The sequence below is a fragment of the Pundamilia nyererei genome, unplaced genomic scaffold (assembly GCF_000239375.1).
Source record: "Pundamilia nyererei isolate P.nyererei 1_Seehausen unplaced genomic scaffold, PunNye1.0 scaffold00086, whole genome shotgun sequence".
NCBI classification, from domain to species: domain Eukaryota; kingdom Metazoa; phylum Chordata; class Actinopteri; order Cichliformes; family Cichlidae; genus Pundamilia; species Pundamilia nyererei.
The window spans coordinates 543,587-562,161 of NW_005187487.1; the positions used below are offsets into that span (position 1 = coordinate 543,587).

General features: G+C 41.4%; 1 protein-coding gene across 1 annotated transcript; it reads left to right on the forward strand.

Annotated features, from left to right (window-relative positions):
- Positions 1-929: 929 nt before the first annotated feature.
- On the forward strand, positions 930-15,404 carry fbxo33 (F-box protein 33). The gene is made up of 6 exons (XM_005738711.2): positions 930-1,538; positions 3,979-4,089; positions 5,827-5,987; positions 6,073-6,281; positions 6,387-6,684; positions 7,173-15,404. Exons 1-6 carry the CDS (start codon positions 1,105-1,107, stop codon positions 7,436-7,438), a joined length of 1,479 nt encoding a protein of 492 aa, XP_005738768.1. The 5' UTR covers positions 930-1,104; the 3' UTR covers positions 7,439-15,404.
- Positions 15,405-18,575: the final 3,171 nt, after the last annotated feature.

Below are 18,575 nucleotides of genomic sequence, written 5' to 3' on the forward strand. Positions count from 1 at the left end.
TGTGTTTAGATCGGGGCATGATGGGTTGCTTTTTTTGACCTTTTACACTTTACACACTGGTGTCACTATGTTTAAGTTAAACAGTCATTCATTATGGTTATAAAAATTTCATCAAAGGTAAAATAGACAGTCACGGAGAGATTTTAACTTATCAAATGACTGCAAATAACTACCTTACCCGAAAAGGCTAAGGCATATCCGGAAACTGAACACAAAATAACCAAATTAAACAAAGAAAAGGCAAAAGAAAATTAATGGGGAAAAAATCCGGGACTCTCCACCAATTGCTCTTAGAACTGAAGAAGCTTCTCGGATGAGAGGTGAAACGTCTTCAAGAAAACCTTTCCAGTTAGTATGTCAAAACACATTTCATCTTTTTTCAGGGACTTTAGAGTTTATGTACATTACAGTAGGAGTATATTAACAGTTATATAATTTGTCTTCTATAATGACATTAAAAAAATAAAACTCCCATTACCATTCAGTTTTTGCTTCCAGACTTTTCACATTGGATGCAGTTCATTGGTTAAAAATATGCTGTGCAAATTATTTTCATACCATGCATTTGTCCTTGTAATTTTTTTTCTTTCTTTTTTTTGAGTGTGGCATGAACTGGAGGGGGTGTGTCGTGCTGGAAACTTACTCCAAAATAAAGATCATGTGGAGGCTCGGGTTTTTTTCCAGCCGAGAAACACTGCCCTCTAACGGAGCACGTCAGTATGGCAAAAATAACAGCACCTTCGGATGAAACCATTCAAGTGACAAGGTATCGATGCGGCCACGGGTTACTCCAAATCTGATGAAAATACCACTAAGTCATCAGCGTGGTAGAATAAAATATTAGTGTTAGGAAATAAAAAAGAAATACCTGCGATGGATGCTTTGATAAGGTTTGTGGGGATTGTTTCCGTCCCCGTGTAATTCGGTGGAGTGGTACGTTCCAGTAGTATTGAAGGCAAAGCTGAAAACGGTTTGTTTTTGCCGAGAGGAAGAAACGTCGCTGCTATTCGCAGCTGCTACCTCGTCGCTTTAATAAACGGTTGTGACATTTCGTTTACGTCTGGTTGGTTTTTCGACAGCAGCTTTTGCCGTTTTTAGCTCGCCATGGCTCTGTGCGGGGGTGTCGGAGCCATGGCTTTGCCCAGCGAGCTTATTGTCCACATATTCTCCTTTCTGTCCGACCGAGACAAGCTCCGGGCCTCGGCTGTGTGCTCTCGCTGGAGGGAGTGTTTGTTCTACCCCGCGCTGTGGACCGAGCTCAAACTGCGAATAGGTGGTGGTGGATGCTCCAGCTCTGACGAAACCCCGAAGCTTGAGTTCCTTATGCGAAAGTTTGGCTCTTTTGTGCGAGACTTGCAGCTAGAACTCGCACCGGTGGAAGGAAACCTTAGCCATCAGAACAGCGACCCGCCGTCCGCCAGAGTGGACCAGCCTCCGGGTCCCGATAGCGACCCGCAGCACAAGGAGCGATGGAGGGATGCCGTGGCCACCTACTTGGACCAGGTGTTATGTGTGTTCACCAGCATCCGAAACAATAGGTAATACTAGAAAATAACCTCTAAAAATGTCTGCTTTGATATTTTTAATTGGAGTGAAAAATTCGCTTGACATGTTCGCCCTGTTTTGTTTTGGTTTTTTTAAATTTCTCGGGTTTAGATGCGTCGCAGTGAGCTAGCAACTGGCTAGCTCAGTTAGCTATAAACAAACCCTGGCATTAGGAGTTACGTAATCATGCCAGGTCTTTGCAGTGGCAGCAAGCGTTATGCATATGGTTTATTAAGGGCACCTTTGCATGCATAAATTAAATGGTGGTGCATGTGCGAGGCATCTGCATGCCTTTTGTCACCTGTCCTATTTTACACTTCTCATTATGGTCTCTCCATAGCAGCAGGTACAATGCAGCACTGGTGGAGGCTAGAAGGCTTTGTTGGCTGTGACTTGCTGATATCAGCACTGACACACACACACACACACACACACACACAAATATACAGTGTGTGGATGTATTTAGCCTGTTGTCCGTTTGTAGGACGTGATCACTTATATTCTCTCACACACACACACAGGATAATTTCTCCTACTCTGTCAAAATTTGACACTGTTAACGCTTCTAATTTCATTGGTGCAGCTGTGTCACACCTTTTTCCACCTTCTCCCGTCTTCTTTACAGTGTTTTGTGATGCTGGCATTCAAAACTGGTTGCTTTGTCTTAATTCTACTAAAGGGGTTGAAATATTTGACATTACTTTGTTGTTTGTTTTAAAGTTGTTTCAGTTTAAGGATAACTTAAACCCTTTCCCACTTCCCTGCTGGTGTACAGCTTTACTAGCTAGATCCAGAAAGTTGCATTTGGTGCCAATGCTGTCTTTTAACTGATAACATTTCAGTTCAGTAACAGGCTGTTGTTTTTATAAGCTTCAGCGGCAAAGGAAGGATGTTCTCCCACTTCCTACACAACACTTTCACTGACTATCGGTGTGTATCAGGCAACATATAGACACCAATAATGATCTATCTGTGGTAATCCACTTCCAGACACCTGATTTATTCAAACACACTTTTAAAATGTGACAAATTTGGGTTCATCCAGATGTAGAATTGTGAAAGTGGGCTTGGTGGGGAAAGCAGAACTGAAAGAAATGGATGAACTTGTTCCACTGATCTCATCATGGTGATGAAGCATTATGAGAATCTAAGAACCATGGTCTGTTTTGTGCATGGTAGTTTTGAAAAGATCAGGACTACAACCTCTAACTTCAGAGTTCGCTATCGGGTAATGAAAAGCCTGTTTTTTGTTTGTTTGTTTTGTTTTTGTTTTTTGTTGTTGTTTTCGGGGGGGGCACTGAGCCAGCTCCACCAGCACTGACATATGTTCCAAATAATGAGAACAGGCAAGTTGTTGTTTCTTTCTAAGGGCACTAAGTAGCTGCACATGAGCCCATAAACTTGAACTCTCAGCTGATACACAGGAAGTGGGTACATCAAATGTAACATGCGCTTCACCTTGCAGGTACGCCTGTGCCATGTGCGGCTGTATGAAACCCTTGTGGTTGCACTGGTGCATGTGCGACACTTATGCAGGGGATATGTTCCTATCAGTATTGAGTTGGCTAATTCAGACATTTAAAAATGTAATGGCTGTTGGTATCTTGTGTCGTTGTACTGTTGGACTATTTAAAGGTCGTCATTATCATTCATAGGGATGCTGACTTTAAGCACAATCATTATGAAAACAGTAAAAATAATTGTTAACTAATTTCTTAAGATATTCATATACATGTTATTGTCATTTGCAGTTATTTGATTGTAACTTATGTCTGACCAAATTAAACTGAAGTGATAAAATGGCTTAAAATGTTAAAATGTAAATTTTCCAATACGTTTATAACATGAATAAATCTATTGCCTCTTAATCCTCTTGGTTCATTTAGCCAAAACAACACTGATGTGAAAGAAAATGTCATCCTATTTGCAGATAAACCTGCCCTTCCCTCTTATGTTTGTAACCGGTCCTATAAAGAAATTCGTCCTTTCTGCTTTTCGCCACGTTTATGTTGGTGATCTTCCAAACATTACTATCAAAAGAGGTGTAGATCGTCTGTTTAAAACAAGGTAATTGGCTGCATTGTGACCACTACGCTTACATTGACTGCATCAGTGTTCGAAAGAATCAACTTTGGCGTATACACTGCTGCTTGATCTTTGCCAATCTATTTTGGGTGCCAGCATATAAAGGGCTTTCAACAGCACTGCGGGAAAGTGCAGGGCAGCCATAATTCTGTGCGGGATAGAAAGCAGCTCAGGAGAAGTGAAGACTAAATTACACTGAACAAAATGGCTGCAGTTTGTTTAACAGGTGAAACCTTTTTTTAAGTTGTTTGGATCGGATGACTCATCTGACTTGCTGCTGTTGATACAGGTGTTCTAGTAATAACTGCAATTTTTTTTCTCTATCTGTACGTGTCTTTGTCTATTCAGAAATCTGCAGAAGCTGAGTCTGTATGGAGACACATTCATTCTCCAGCAAGAGGGACTACTAGACAGCTCTCACCTGCATCTAATCCACCAGGGGGACAAAAAGATCAATGAGTAAGTCACAACATCGAAGCATGAAAACAGGTTTCACTGAAATGACTGACAAATGTGATAATTAAAGCTGCATGTGGGTGTGAATGAGTAATATTTCCAAAACTGCATCTTCTTGTTGTTATGGAAAGTCTGCGGTGTTTGGTGTCTCTAAAGGGCAATTAATTTACAAAATTAAGAAAAGACAGTTTTTCATCACAGGACAGTCTTTGTCCACGTCAAACACTCAAAGTGTGTGTCTGGTTTCCGCCTAGAAAACTGAGTGTTATTACAAAGCATTGACTCTCTGAAAAAGGAGCGTTTGTTTTTGTGTGTTGTTGGTGTTTAAAAGACTGAGGGCTTTAAATAGTGGTCATTTACATAACCCAGTATCCAACGTCTATGTATATCGACCCTGATGGAAAATTTTGATTCCCATCAAATCTGAATGCATGTACGCACTGAGCAGACAGCAAATGAATTAAACCAATACGGAAGTGCCAAAAATGCTGGCCACTTGAGGCTGGCTCCAAAAGCAAATCAGTCCCAATAGACTCCATTTTTTTAAATGGCCAACTTTACAGCTTTAAGAAACATATTTACAGCTTGAAAGAAAAGCTCCTGGCTTTAGAGAGAGAGTGAGAGTGTGTGTGTGTGTGTGTGTGTTAAAGTAAAAAGACAGAAAATGTTATGACTTGAATACAGTTTTATGTTCTGTCAATTTGTGTTTATTAATTGCAGCAGCCTAAATCAGTCATTGCATTTGAGTTCGGCCCTCCTGCTGCTATTTCTTATTTATTTCCCGTCATTCTCTGAGTGTTTTTGTATTTGGGACACACATTATGGTGGATGATGGATAGCCATGCTCTGATAGGTACATGTAGATCCACTCCCTGTCTCAATGATGAGAAGTGGACTATGAAGAAGGTCACACAACCTCGTTTTTTTTTTTAATACAGTGTTTGTGTCCAGTATGCCTCCCAGACAGCTCTCACTTTTTGGGGCATGTACATGGGATTTCTTAGGGTATTTAGAGGATGAGGACAGTGCCTTGTTTTTGTTTCTTGAGGTCCAGAGCGTATTGTCCAGCTGCAGTTTTTACTGATGTACAGTAACATCCACATGAATGCAAGGATCCCAGATTCCTCAGCAGAACTGTAACAGTATGATCAATAGCATTCACTTAACTGGCGAAGAGTTTCATAGTTGGCCGGTTTGTGTCAGGTGTTTTTAATGTCAGTTTAACTTACAGAGTACATGGACTACTGGCTTTTCAGAATAACATGCACATCACTGCCTGCCTTGATAGCTTTTTGTCTCATTCACAGCAGTTGTGGATTTGTTTTGTAGCTGAGCAGTAGTTCAGTAAGTGATGTTTAAATAAAAATGAGATTTCAGTGTAGCTTCTGCGCTCTGTGGTTTGTGTTGTAGACACAATTGGCCATAAAACACTGTGTGAAATGCACCAAGTTGCTGAGCATAGCTCCACCAGTCTGATTGTAGTGTGTGTGTGTGTGTGTGTGTGTGTATGTGTCGAAATTGTTTGGACATCATTACAATAGATCCATTTTAGGCTTACATTTAAACACATAAAGTCGGGACATTTTGAAAGTGTATATACCCTGATGATCTTTTCTTTCTTTACTCCACTGTCAGGAATGATTTTGGGGATTGTTTTGTTTTGGGGTTTTTTTAAACCAGATTTGACGGCAGCTGTAGTCATTCTGGTTTTTTAAATGGTCTTTCTTTGTCTCTCGATAGAATCCAACAGTTGTTTATGGAGGTCCTCTCCAACAGCAGGCAGCTGAGGTGGCTGTCTTGTAGCTTCATGCTGGGCCTGGTGACTTCCTGTTCTTTATCCTGCCTGTCCAATCCTTCAGCTGAGACCCTACAGCACCTAAGTTTACTGGACCATCAGCTAGGTATGTCTGTTACATCATATAGTTTGTAAACATTATGTGACAGTAATGCTGAATAACTGAAAGTTTTCCTCCGAATTTCCCTCAGGGCCCCTCGTCTCCCCATCTGAGTTGGATCGCCTCTCTAACCTTCATTCTCTGGCTCTCGATTTTACTGACTTTACATCTGAGCTTTGTGGTTTGCTGGCATCTCCACGGCGAACTCCACTTCATCGCCTCTCCCTGCTGCTCAACGGGGCCACCCTGGAGTTTAAATCATTAGAAGGGACCGCTACAGAGGATAACTGGAAGGCACTGGTACTGCTGTGATTCTGTATTTGTGGCTTTTATTTCATGCTGAATTGAGGCTCTGTGTATTTAGTAAATTGTAGCATATCAGTAAGTTTACCTGGTCTTCCCCAGGTTCGTGTAAGCGCCAACCTGCGAGTGTACGTCATGGCCCTGGAGGTCGACAGCTCTGAGCTCCTCAGGGTCCTAAAGCCGAGCCTTCCCCTCGAGCGACTTCACCTCGACAGTTACAGCATGCCGGTGACCGACGCCACACTGGAGCTCATCTCCCAGCAGTACAACAAAACGCTGACTCACTTCCTGCTCCTGAGGGATGGCCCTGACTTCCCTGACCTCAGCATCAATCGTAACGAAGACCCTTTGGTCCTCTTGACATGGAGATGTACTCAGCTGGCTGTACTCGTGATACATGGTGAGTTCAGTTTTGTTTCTTTGATAGAATGTGAGCTGTAGTTGGTCAGATCTGTGTGGCTAGTGGTAATAATTCCATACAAAACAGGCCTGTAGTGACTGTTTTCTAAACAGTGCAGCAAGCTGTGGACTTACTGTTGTGACTGTGGACACACCAGTCCAATATTTTTAGATTGCATCCCTGGAAAAAGCTGAATAATTGTATTTTTTTTTTAAAATATATTTAAAAGCCAGTCTACAGACTATTATTTAATTCAGTGGTATGCTTACTACACTGCGAATCGGCAGTAGTGCACTGGCTGCTAGCAGGAGAGCTAATGTAGCTTGAAGGAAGCCAGCAGTAAAGTAACTGCAGAGTTCATTGGCAGTCTTGCCTTCCTGTAGGCCGTATTAAAAAGAAGTTGTTATGGTTTGTTTCGAGTATAAATCTGCAAAACATGTTCATTATTAGCTTTGAAATCTGAATGATTAATGCCTGAATCCATTTAGGTTACACTGTGTGGTCCCATAACTTGGTGGCCATCTCCCGACTGCGAGGCTCCAGTCTCCGTGTCCTGACCGTCTCCGAGGAGAGCATCGACTTTGATCCAGACCAGTCGGTGTGCGTAGAGGGCGACCCAGTCCACAACCTGGTGAAGGAGGTTTCTCTGGGCCTCGGCCGTGTCTGGCAGCCTTGCCTGGATTCCAGCGTGTTTTTGTCCGAACCCACCCAGCACTTCCATCATGAGCTGCGCGCCTTCAGCATGGGCATGTAGACGGGGGATGGCAAACCCAAGACATCACAGCCTAAACTGTGTCAAGACCAGACCAGACCAGACCAAGACCCAACGAAAACTCTAAAGTGGAGCTTAAGAATAGTCTATAAATTATGTGAACTGACGTGAGCTGATTGTTTTTATTTTTTAAATTTTTTTTCCATAATTAAGTCTGACCATTTTTCAACGTCGTCTTGCTTTGCTGCTCTTATTATCCAGTTGGCCAGTCGCTTGAAAAATGGATTCAGCTTCTGATGTTTTAAATATATGTATATTGCAGATAGGAGTATTCACTTAAAACTGGATTGCTAATTACAATCTGAAAAGCATTCGGTTTGAATATCACACAGAGATCTGACAGCTGGCAGGACTTCACAGGTTTTAGTTTGTGGGTCAGCGTGCGGCTTCCAGCGCCCGCTCAGCTCAGTCTGGTCTGGTCTTGCCCACAAGTATTCAGAGCTCTCTCCTTCACCTTAATAACCTCTGGAGCATCTGTGTAATGTACCTTTTGATTTGTTTTGTTTTCCTTTGTTTTTTTAATTTGACTGTTTCCATCCCTCCTTGCTCTTTGTATAACCCAGTTGAGGTTTCTTTTTCCTTCTTCCCGCGTGGTGGTTCCCTTGCCTGTATTGGCTTTGTGTGTATTTAAATACAGATATATTATTATCCTGCTCACTGCTAGAACAGGACAGGCAGGCGGGTTGAGTGATGAACTGTAGGGATTTAAGAAGGGTTGTGTGTTCAGGCACAAGCTATTAACTTTAGTTCTTTTGTTTCTCTTTTTCTTTTTCTTTTTTTTCTTTTTTTAATCTTTTTTAACAAACCATTGCTCTGTGTCCATCTGTCTGGAGTCTGTAAACTTACTGATTAGTAACTTCCTGGGTAACACAACCATAGCTGCTTCTTCTGTTGCTCTGAAAGAGCATCTCGTGCACTTGTCCACTAGTTCGAGAGCCTTGCCAGCCGGGTGGGAAACGCCACTGTAAAATGGCTGTGGCTGCTGCTAGTGAGTTTTAATGTAACAGCCGTGTCATCACCATGACTGATAATTATTGAGGGAGGGGCGACTCAAAGCCAAAATAGTTTAGGGGTTTTGAGATCCTTACCGATGGTGTTGAGGAGAATATTGTTACATGCTTGTTGCCAACACACTTTGCACCCTGCTCACTTGTTGACTTTCTAGGGAAACCTCAGCGTTAGCTAAATGGGGAAGCCCCGTATTCTGACTCGCTTTCAGGGCCAAACTACAAAATTCAGCTCATCACAAAACGACAACTAGAAACTCTTTTTCTACTTTCAGGATGAATATCTCTGCCTTTCTGATTTCAGAGCCTTCCAGTTGTTTGTAAGAACGCAGAAGGGATGCATGACACAAAGTCAAAAATCATGACGCTGGAGGGCTCTGAGGTCAAAAACATCTTCAAGTAGTCCTTCATATTTTATATTTTTTTTTTTAAAGAAAACGGGGTTTTGTTCCTTAATGCCATATGTATATTTGTGATTTAAGTAATCTCTTTTGTAACAGCTTCCAAACTCTTGGTGAGGCCATGTTAGAACAGCAGCAGTATTCTGCAGGAGCAGCTATCACACAGGTCATGGCAGCAGTACTGTTGGTAGGAAGAGCTCTTCTTTCTTTTTGAGGGGGAACAAATCATGATTGAGAGCAAGGAGGGAGGAATGGGTGCATTGAATGTAACTTAATTCATTTCTGACGCTGTTGGCCAGCCATTGAAGGCTTACTCTTGCTGAATAGCTGAGTTTTAACATTGTAGGTTTCACTGACAGCCAAGACTGCTTTTTTTTCCCCCCTTCTTCCTCTTCCTCCTCCAATGCAGCAGCACAGTAAGGTTTCGGGTCATGTGACGAAAGCTGCTTCTGTCAGTCTCAGGTAGGCTTTTAATGTCTCTAAGACCAGCAGTGGTGGCAATGTTGTGTAGCTTGTGTGAAACAATCAGTTAATGTGAGTTGAAGTTTTGTTTTTATTTTATTTTCTTTGGATTATTTTCTCTTGAGTCACAGTTGCCTTTTGAAACAGCCCCTTGTTTTCTGGCTACAGTTGTTGTTGTTATTGATGTTGTTGTTTATCTTGCCATCCGATAGACCCTCAGTCGGAGGGGTCAGCAAACCTAATCATACATTTGTTTTCAAAGATTATGGTTGATAAAGACTAAAGAATGGCACAACCATGCTGCTTGCTGCACGTGTCTTATATCTTCAGTAGATGTGAGGGACTGAGAGGCTGTGGGGTGGTTCAAATGAATCTATGCTGTCAATGGGAGACCTGCTGGGCCCAATTAATGTTTGAACTGATGGTCGGTCATCTGAGGTGAAATGCTTTGGCACTGTGGGTCTGGCTGAGCTTGTCCTCATTCATTCACAATTGCATGACTTTGATTAAGTCAGTGTCTTTACTTGTCTGCTTTCAAGTGAATGCGATCACTTTAATACATGAAATGAATGTTAACAGCTAAAGCGAGGCATCATAGACCAAATGACTCCAGATAGACCCGAACACCATCAGTTGATTACTGGGCTCAGTATAGCAGTGTGATCCTACAGTGCTGTGACTGCTCAGTGGCTATGAGGTCCTATTGGAGTTTTCTGAGCTGAGTTGAGGTTTTAACAGGAAAAATGGAAGTTGGGTTAGACTTAAATGTACCCAACTTTCGTGAGTAAACGAGCCACTGTCAGAAAAGCTGCCCACCCAAATGGCTTCAGCTCAGGCATGGATTTGCAAAGATCGAGGACAATGGCACTGCACACTGTAAAGGTCCATATCAGGGTCTATAGTTTACAGTGTTGACCTTAGTGATTTTATTCTCTTCCCCATGGACTGATATGGAACCAGTGTGCCAGCACTTTGTTAGTTTCAGAATGAATTAATCGCAGCGACTGGCCCCGGATACCAAATGTTTGCTTGTCTGTTTAAGGGGACCTTGGTGGTTTAGCCATGATAATCTCTATAGTCCTTGGTTCATATCTCAGGATAAATGCACTTTGGTACCAAGAGTTTCTTTTAAAGGCTGTTTGTGGCTGTAAATAGCTCTGTACACTCAGAGGGGAAACGTACCAACATCACACATTCAGACCAAAACGTGTTGGTTTTTTAATGTCATCTTCTTCCACGCTCCTCCTCCTCCTTTCTTCTTTTTAAAAGCCCTTTTATCTGAGAGATGTTAGAGCTGTTAGAGCTTCGTATTGTTCGTAGATGTCAGACAGGTAAGAGGTGTAAAAATGACGGCAGTGTTTAGTAGAATGTAATGTCACAGTAAATGGTCACCTCAAATAAGCAAGTAGATTTTTTTTTTTTAAGAAGCTGTTCCACTCTCGTTTCATCAGCACTTTCCTGTCTTCACAAGTCTCTAGATTTTATTGGCTTCATGCTAGAACTTAGATTTGGCTGTTTATCTGCCAAAATTAAAGGAAGGAATGGTGTTTTTACCAGAGATTAAGCTCAGATAATCAGAATTACAGTTCAGATTTGTTAGCTTGCTGAAATACTTGCGCCACAAAACTAGAAATGGAAAAAACTCTATTTTAGTGAAGGCACGTTTAGAGAAATCCTGGTTTATCCTTCCAAGGAGACAAGAGGTCAAACAGAAGTGCAACCAGTCCAGCATTGTGGCCAATAGCTAAATATTGAGCCATCTTGTGCCTGAAAGCCTCTGAAGTCTCACTGCTTTTCAAACCTTGCCTGTCAGAAAAATATTGGCTTTGTTAGGTGTTGTTATTATTAGTTCAGTTTTTAAGGGTTAAAAGCTGCAGTGATGAAGGTTTTAGCAGCCATCGTGTTTTGATTCCTCTCGGATCCTGCCTACATTTTTCTGCTCAGCTTTTCACTTGTATGCAGTAGAAATATATAAATAAGATGTTTTTGGCTGTGCAGTCCCATGCGATGTATGCATGCCTGTGTGTATTTGTATTTGTAGGGGAGAGAGCGAGGCTTGCTCATGTTCACCAGTGTAGTCTTATCACTTCTTCTGCAGCGGGAAACAGGAACAGAAATCATTCGTTCTCAGGGTTCAATCGGTTTTTGGAAAAGGAGGAGGACGATGGAAACCTCAGGCCTGAAGCTGAAAGAATATTAGGAGTCACTGGATCTGTTCTCCACCCTTGATGTGTTCTTAGCTGCCAAAGACCACAGAGGAACAAACTTAACCCAGACACAAGTCTATCTGAAGTGCCCACAAAGACACACACTGACTGGAGGCTGGTCCAGTATTGTTTTCTCCTTTAAAGCTCCTACTTTTCTGATATTTCTCCACTCCTTTTTTTTCCTATGTTTATTCCACTGACTATTAATAGTCTGTTTGGTGTCAAACTCTGTCCTTCTTACACTTTGGACCATACTGGACGTGATAAAATGTCAACAGTCTCGCCATGTGGTTGGAGTGAATCCAGACCTGAGAGCAAAAGGCTTCCCGTCTGGTCATTGACTGTGCCCTGTGTTTAGAAACACAAGAATATGGGTTTTAAGGCATTATTGGATCAGCATTGCTGCACATCTTGTACAGTGTTACCTCTAAACGGCACTCAGGGTCTACAGTGCATGTTGCTTAAAGTCCGGTCCAGTGCAGGACACTCCTACAGAGGCTTAAGCAGAGTGATCTGGAGTTTTCCTCCTCCTTTCTCTTCCCTGTCCATCGTCTGTTTCACTGTGAGGAACAAATGAATGTAAAACTAAGAAGGTTCAATCTCAGTAAAGTCAGGGACTAAACACTCTCGCAGATGCTTCCAGGAGGAGTTGCACCCTGAAAGATGGCAGAGTGAGGACAAAGGCCCATGTGTCTCATGTGATGTGGTGTTTGGCCAGTAAGCCTGTACCCAAGGTCCAGTTTGAGGGGAAGTGTTTAGTCCTGAGCTATAAAGTGATTTGCTGCTAGAGATCTTCTAGGAACGGGACATTCCACACAGGCGTCGCTCAGGCCGTCTGACATGCAAACAGTTTACTGCTGCAAGGTCTGCAAGAAGATTATCTACAGAAACTATATATTTTTTACTTTGAATGGTCTATGTGTGAAGAGATCAGAGATGCATCTAGAACTGACGAGTCACACCAGATTAGCAGCTTTAGTAAATTGAGTTTCTAATGTGTGTTTCTGAGATGCCATGCTTCAGCATTCTGAGGCCATATTGTGTCCGGTACACAAAGTCACAAAGGACAGGGGGGGGTGACAAAAGCAACTTGACTATCACAGTGCTAAAAAAAGAGGGCTGTGGAATCAGGTGGTTTCACATGTTGAGTCAGTCTGGCAGGTGAAAAACAGGACTGCATGTTAAGGACACAGATGCATGTTCACTTTGGATGCACGGGAGCCTGTGCTGGGCTGACTTTTATAACATATGCAGACAGAGTTTGTTTGACTGACACAAAGCTAGCAGAGCCTTATTTTTAATGAGTCCTGCCATTAAAAATGACAGGTTTGAAGGCTCTGGAGGGATGATGGGATGTCAGTTATTCAGGAGACCATTACCAGCACTTACTGCACATTCAAGTGGCCGCAGCCCTTTTGACCATTTTATACTTTAACTATTTTTTAAATTATTATTTCGCTTCTTTTTATTTAATTTTTTTCTTGTGCTGTTATGTGCATTCAGAGAAATCCTTGAAGATAACTGGGCTCACATGGCCCCTAAATGAACCCACAGAGCTGGCCTCTAATGCACTCCATCTGAGAAAGTTGGCCTTGGTGGCATGCTTGCAGAACTGTCCAATCAAGGCTGTTATACAGAGGGATGGGTATGAAACCTCTGTGATAGCCACTGCTAATTCCCTTGACATGGACAGGGTCATGAGTGTGTGTGTTATTTTAGTACCAAAGCAGCAGACTGTGTCAAATCTGCATCGCCTAAACGCGGGCTCAGAGCCACAGGCAGACACTCATCACAAGTTTCATTTCCACTTTGATCGTTGCTTAGACTCGATGCCGACTCGAGGGTTTGTGATGTTGACTCTCAGAATGTTCTGGAAAATGAAACTTAACTTAAATAGCTTAAGAAATAAGAGGTAGTAAGATGGTTCTGGGCCTGAAGCCTTCCCTAAAAGACATTCAGGGCTGGTTCAGTGTTTCTGGTGGATTAACATGAAGAGACAGGGTTTCCTCATAGCAAGGTTGTATTTCTTTTTAGGTTTGTTTTCTCATTTAAATGCTTTGACCACAGACTACTACCAGTACATGCAGGACTGAATGAGCTCACAGAGGGCTGGCTGCATGCAGGAATGTGACAAATCTGATTAGCTTCCTGATGTGTTTCAGTAACTTGGAGACAAACACTGGATGTGCATTGCACTGGTATAAAATCAGTCCTGTAACAGAGATAAGTACATGTGTTTGAGGCTAGATGTACTAGCACTGACAGGAAGTTTGGACACTCCGGCTTTTAGTTTTCCAGCCAGCTGATGATGATGATGATGATGATGTCAGCCTGGGTGCGATAGTAATGGTGTTATCATTTACTTGCTTCTCTGTAGATGTAGAGGCGAAACGACAAAATGGCACTGATGGCATTAACCTGGCCAAATTCTGTCAGTATCGTTGATGCATGGCGAGATTCACGCAGCGCCTGACTGTATCAGGGACCTGATAGATATTCATGCTCAGTGTCGGCCAACTATCTCCATTTAGATCTCAGCTACTGTGGCTGTGATGTTTCTGGCTGGTAAACAAAGTCGTTCTTGTCAAGTCTGGAGAGCCAAACCTCCTAATTAGCCAGGCAGGCAGGCCTGCTGCCCAGTCCAGCAATACAACTATGCAAGAGGAATGCATATAATCCACACTCATCCTCTTTTTCTTTTTTCTTTTCCTCCTATTTTTATATTTGGTTTTTCTCACTGTCATACAATAGAAACGAAGATGTAAACTAATAAGAACTTGCAATGACAATACTTGGCCTTATGATGATTTCTGAAATCTTATCATTTAGTTTTAAGATCTTTTTGATTCTGGTCAGCCAGCCCAGCGACAGCAGCGGTGACGGCGGGCTCACTCTTGGTCTCTGTGAGACTGGCTAGATGGCCCCAGTTTTATCGTGGTACGAATGTTGTGCATTTGTTTAAAATCAGGACAGTTTGCAATAACAGCAGTCTTACTAGTGGCCACAAAGGGGGCACAAGCATTGCTGACCGCGCCCGGCTGCATCTTTAGAAAAACCATAGAGGAAGAAATATAAACTATATAGATATCTAAACTCACACAGTGCATATTTGTATAGGTATCAACAATGCATTACCGTGGTATACTCTTATGCAACACATGTCCGGGTTCAATTTATGAACATGAAGTATACTCTGAAATCACGCAGACTTTGTAAATCAGAAGCTCTGTTGTTGTGTTTTATGCAGAAATGGTTTTACCATCGTTAATGTTGAATATTCTGAGCGTAACGTTCCTGTGCGACTGTGTCGGTTAACGTGAGCACATAGCACCGGGTTATTACCTCCTTTCTGTAAGCAGGGAACCAGACTGAACCCAGAACACAGCTGGATAGACTTCACGTACCACAGAGCATATTTCAGGAAAAAAAAAACTTCCAAATCTGTTCTGCACAGAGCTTTAAAAGTGAGTCAATTCTGTAACTCACCTGAGCTATATCAAACAGACCAAGGTGTGATTAAAAGGATGGCTTGTGGATTTTTAAGACCAAGCAAAACAGAGTTTTACCCTAAATGTCCACAAGAAAAGGCACAAAAGTGATATTTGAAATTGTCCCAGCTGTTTTTTTTTTTGGCTTAGTCTGCAGGGTAAGAGTCCTCTGGAAGTAAGAGGACAGATTTTATCATTGAACAGTGTTGATCCATGGCTCTGTGGTGAAGAAAAGGGAGGACGCGTTATAAACCTCCACGTAAAACCTCTGAAATGACAGATGGCATACAATTGAGGGGTCAACCTGCCGAATGTTGATTTGAATTATTGTGGAATGAATGCTTCTCTTCTTTTAGTCAGTGAATAAAAATAATAAAAAGTCACTTGCTTCGTTTGTCCTTTTTTTTTTTTTTTTTTTTTTTTTTTTTTTTTTGGATCTTTAGCCCCCCCCCCCCCTAAATCCATTAAAAAACTGGCATTGGAAAGAAGTCGCCTGTCGTTCTGCAATCTCCAATCAAACCAAACCAGACCATAGTTATTCTGATTTGAAGTACCACAAAGAAACAAACAATAGCTGCACATTGTGCATGAATGTCAAGTAGACCCTAAACTAACTTAATCACAATTAGTCTGCAGGGACATTATATGACCCACTGGTTTCCTGTGTGTCTTTAAGTAGTCTATTGTCTCTTAATCCAGTGGTCCCCAGCCTTTTTCACACCTCCACACCCGTTGGTCTAAAAAACAATAACTGCTCCTAATGACCTTTGGGATTTTTTTTGTTTTGTTTTGTTTTGTTTTTTTAAATGGGTTCAACTCAGTTATTAACCATTTCCACACCTACAATGACATGATCATCAGAAAAGATTCCTGAGATGATGGAAGAAGGCGACATGGTCTTGCCTTTTCTTTTCAGGTCACCCATTTCATGCAATATTCAAAAAAAACAACCCTTCAGCTGAGTTATCTATCTGATGCAGCTGAGTCGGGCGGATAAGTGAGAAAGTGCTACTGAAGAATTTGATGAAATAATCAAATGTAAAGATAAAATGTTAAACTGCCTCCCCCTCCCCAACCAGAAAATCCCTCATCTTTACTTGTTAAGTCCGTGCCCACTGAACACCGATATTACATAATGCTATCTTGCCATTTCTTTGTTTACTCAGAGGAAGTCCCTGCAGCACACTTCCTTTGAGTAAACAGCATAAAGCACTTGCAGCTGGATCTGTGGAAGCCCAGAGATGTAAAACATAATAAGGATAAGAAAAATGTCTCTCCTTTTTAGCTCTTCTACAAAATCCTGCTCCCAAAAATATTTCGCATGTTAAAATATTCCCCTGTGATGATTTCAGTATCCTTCTGCTCCTGTTCTCCTGCTTCCACCTTACTGATCTCACATCAGCCTGTCACCACGGACTTGCTTTTTATCTGCTCAAAAATGTCTTCCAACAATAATTTTAATCATAGTTTCAAGACGCCAATGTCAGAAATGAAACGGACAAGAAAATGCCCCTCATGTCAGTATACACTCACCTACCACTTCATTAGGTACACCTCTTTAAACACTAGTGTCATACCTGAATGTAATTCAACCCATTTAGGTACGTAGACATGGTCAAAACAACGTGCTAAACTTCAAACCAAGATTCAGAATGTAGAAGAAAGGTGATATACATGATTTTACAACCCACGCATGCACAAGAGCCTCTCTGAAGGCACAGCACATTCAACCGTGAAGCATATGAACTACAGCAGGAGAAGACCGCACGGCCCTACTGTAAGCTAAGAAAGTGGAGCTATAATTCAGTTTTTGTAATATGTTGGACTAAATGTTTTACGAGTTGCCTTTCCCAACTGTAATGTACAATTATGCATCACAAATAGCTAAAAAGCAGTCTGCTAACAGTAAAGTTAATTAAAAAGCTTTTTAATTAATGGACAGGAATAACTGTTTTGCACTAATGCTGTAGGACTCAGACAAAGAGCTCCTTCTCATCTGGATAATGAGACTAGGAGATTATCATTGTGCTGTTTCACAATTAAGCTGAAACAACAACACATTTTTTCCCCAACCAACAGTCAGAGTGGGTTTTAGAAGGCTGGGTTCTCTGCTGTGTAATTAAATGCATGATGACACCAGTGTTATTGGACTGGTAGCAGAATGATATGAAAGAATCATCAGCAGAATTGTAGCGCACACTGTTAAAAGCCAGGAAATCAGCTGTGGTTTGATGTTTGGTTTCCACTTTGATATGCAAGAGCTGCAACAGCGGGACTCAGAAGGGTTTTATTTTCAATCCGGGGCTCGCAGCTCAGAGCCGGCTTCCTCGGTTACTGATAGAGATCAAAAGGGGCAGGCAGGCACCCTGAATCTGGCTGTCAGGAGAAGAAAGAGTGTCTGTACTCAGGAGGAGTGAAATAAAAAAACACATTCTTCATTCCTGTCCTTAATCCAGTCTCGAGAGTATCGTCTGTATCTTTTAAACCTCTGATGAAGCTTTAGTAAAAACATACAAATCAGATGTTTTAAGTCTAAATTTATTCTGCTGATGCTAACTTGAGAAGTAAATCCTCTTGCTCCATGCAGGTTTTGATAAATTTTTTTCTGGTTTAATTCCTTTGTAACTTTTGAGGATTCCCAGATATTTTGTGGCTTCTTACAACATTTCACATATAGCACTTTTCAGCTCCTGGAAAGGGTCTTAATTTATTGTCTTCTACAGAAGTAAGAGGCTATAACACTGAACCATTCTTATGAAATTAGATATTACGCTTTTCATTTAGTTGACTTTCAGAGAAGATATAGGTGCACTGTTGGCTGAAATAGCACACATTGTGATATGTGATCAGCAGGGCTGGACTGGGACAAAAATCAGCCCGGGCATTTTGACTAGTGACCGGCCCACCATGGTATTATAGGAAAAGCCATAAAGCCTTTATAATAAACTTAAACCTACACCACCCTCCCTATTCTGGTATTCTAAACGGTCTGTAGCAAAAATATAAATCAACCTAATTTATAATTACATATACCTAACTAATAGGGTTGTCCCAGCAACAAAAGAAAAGAAATAAAATAGGGAACCACTCCCCCACCCTCTGTTTCAAGATGCTTAATTGACAAAACTGATTTTAATTTAATGCACGTATCAAACAAATGCACAGAGATCTATTATTTTTCTCCTGTAATCAAATAGATTCAACATCTTTCTTCAACAGAATTGCAGACTGCACAGATGGTACCTTCCCAAAGGAAAGAATACTATAACTTACTAGGGTATTTACTAGACTTAATATTTACTGAATACAGTAATATATTTCTATGCATTTTACATCAGATGAAAACTTGGTTGTAAGATTCTGATAAATATTTATTAAAAGCTAGACATTTTAAATGAGAATAAGAAAGAAAAGTATGGATCCTAGTGTTATTTGTCTCTCAGAAACAGTTAATTTCTTCCCTTCAACTCATTCATGTCACCTAAAAGGTAAACCTGTTTCTCCATCACCTGTTCAGCTCTGATGATTCAGTAAGGACATCTCCTGGTTTCATC

Excerpts from the sequence above, each read along its gene's own strand:
- fbxo33 (XM_005738711.2), top strand. The coding sequence starts at position 1,105 with ATGGCTCTGTGCGGGGGTGTCGGAGCCATGGCTTTGCCCAGCGAGCTT. Across the intron at positions 1,539-3,978 it reads ACCAGCATCCGAAACAATAG|AAATCTGCAGAAGCTGAGTC; the intron begins GTAATACTAGAA and ends TTGTCTATTCAG. Across the intron at positions 4,090-5,826 it reads GGGGACAAAAAGATCAATGA|AATCCAACAGTTGTTTATGG; the intron begins GTAAGTCACAAC and ends GTCTCTCGATAG.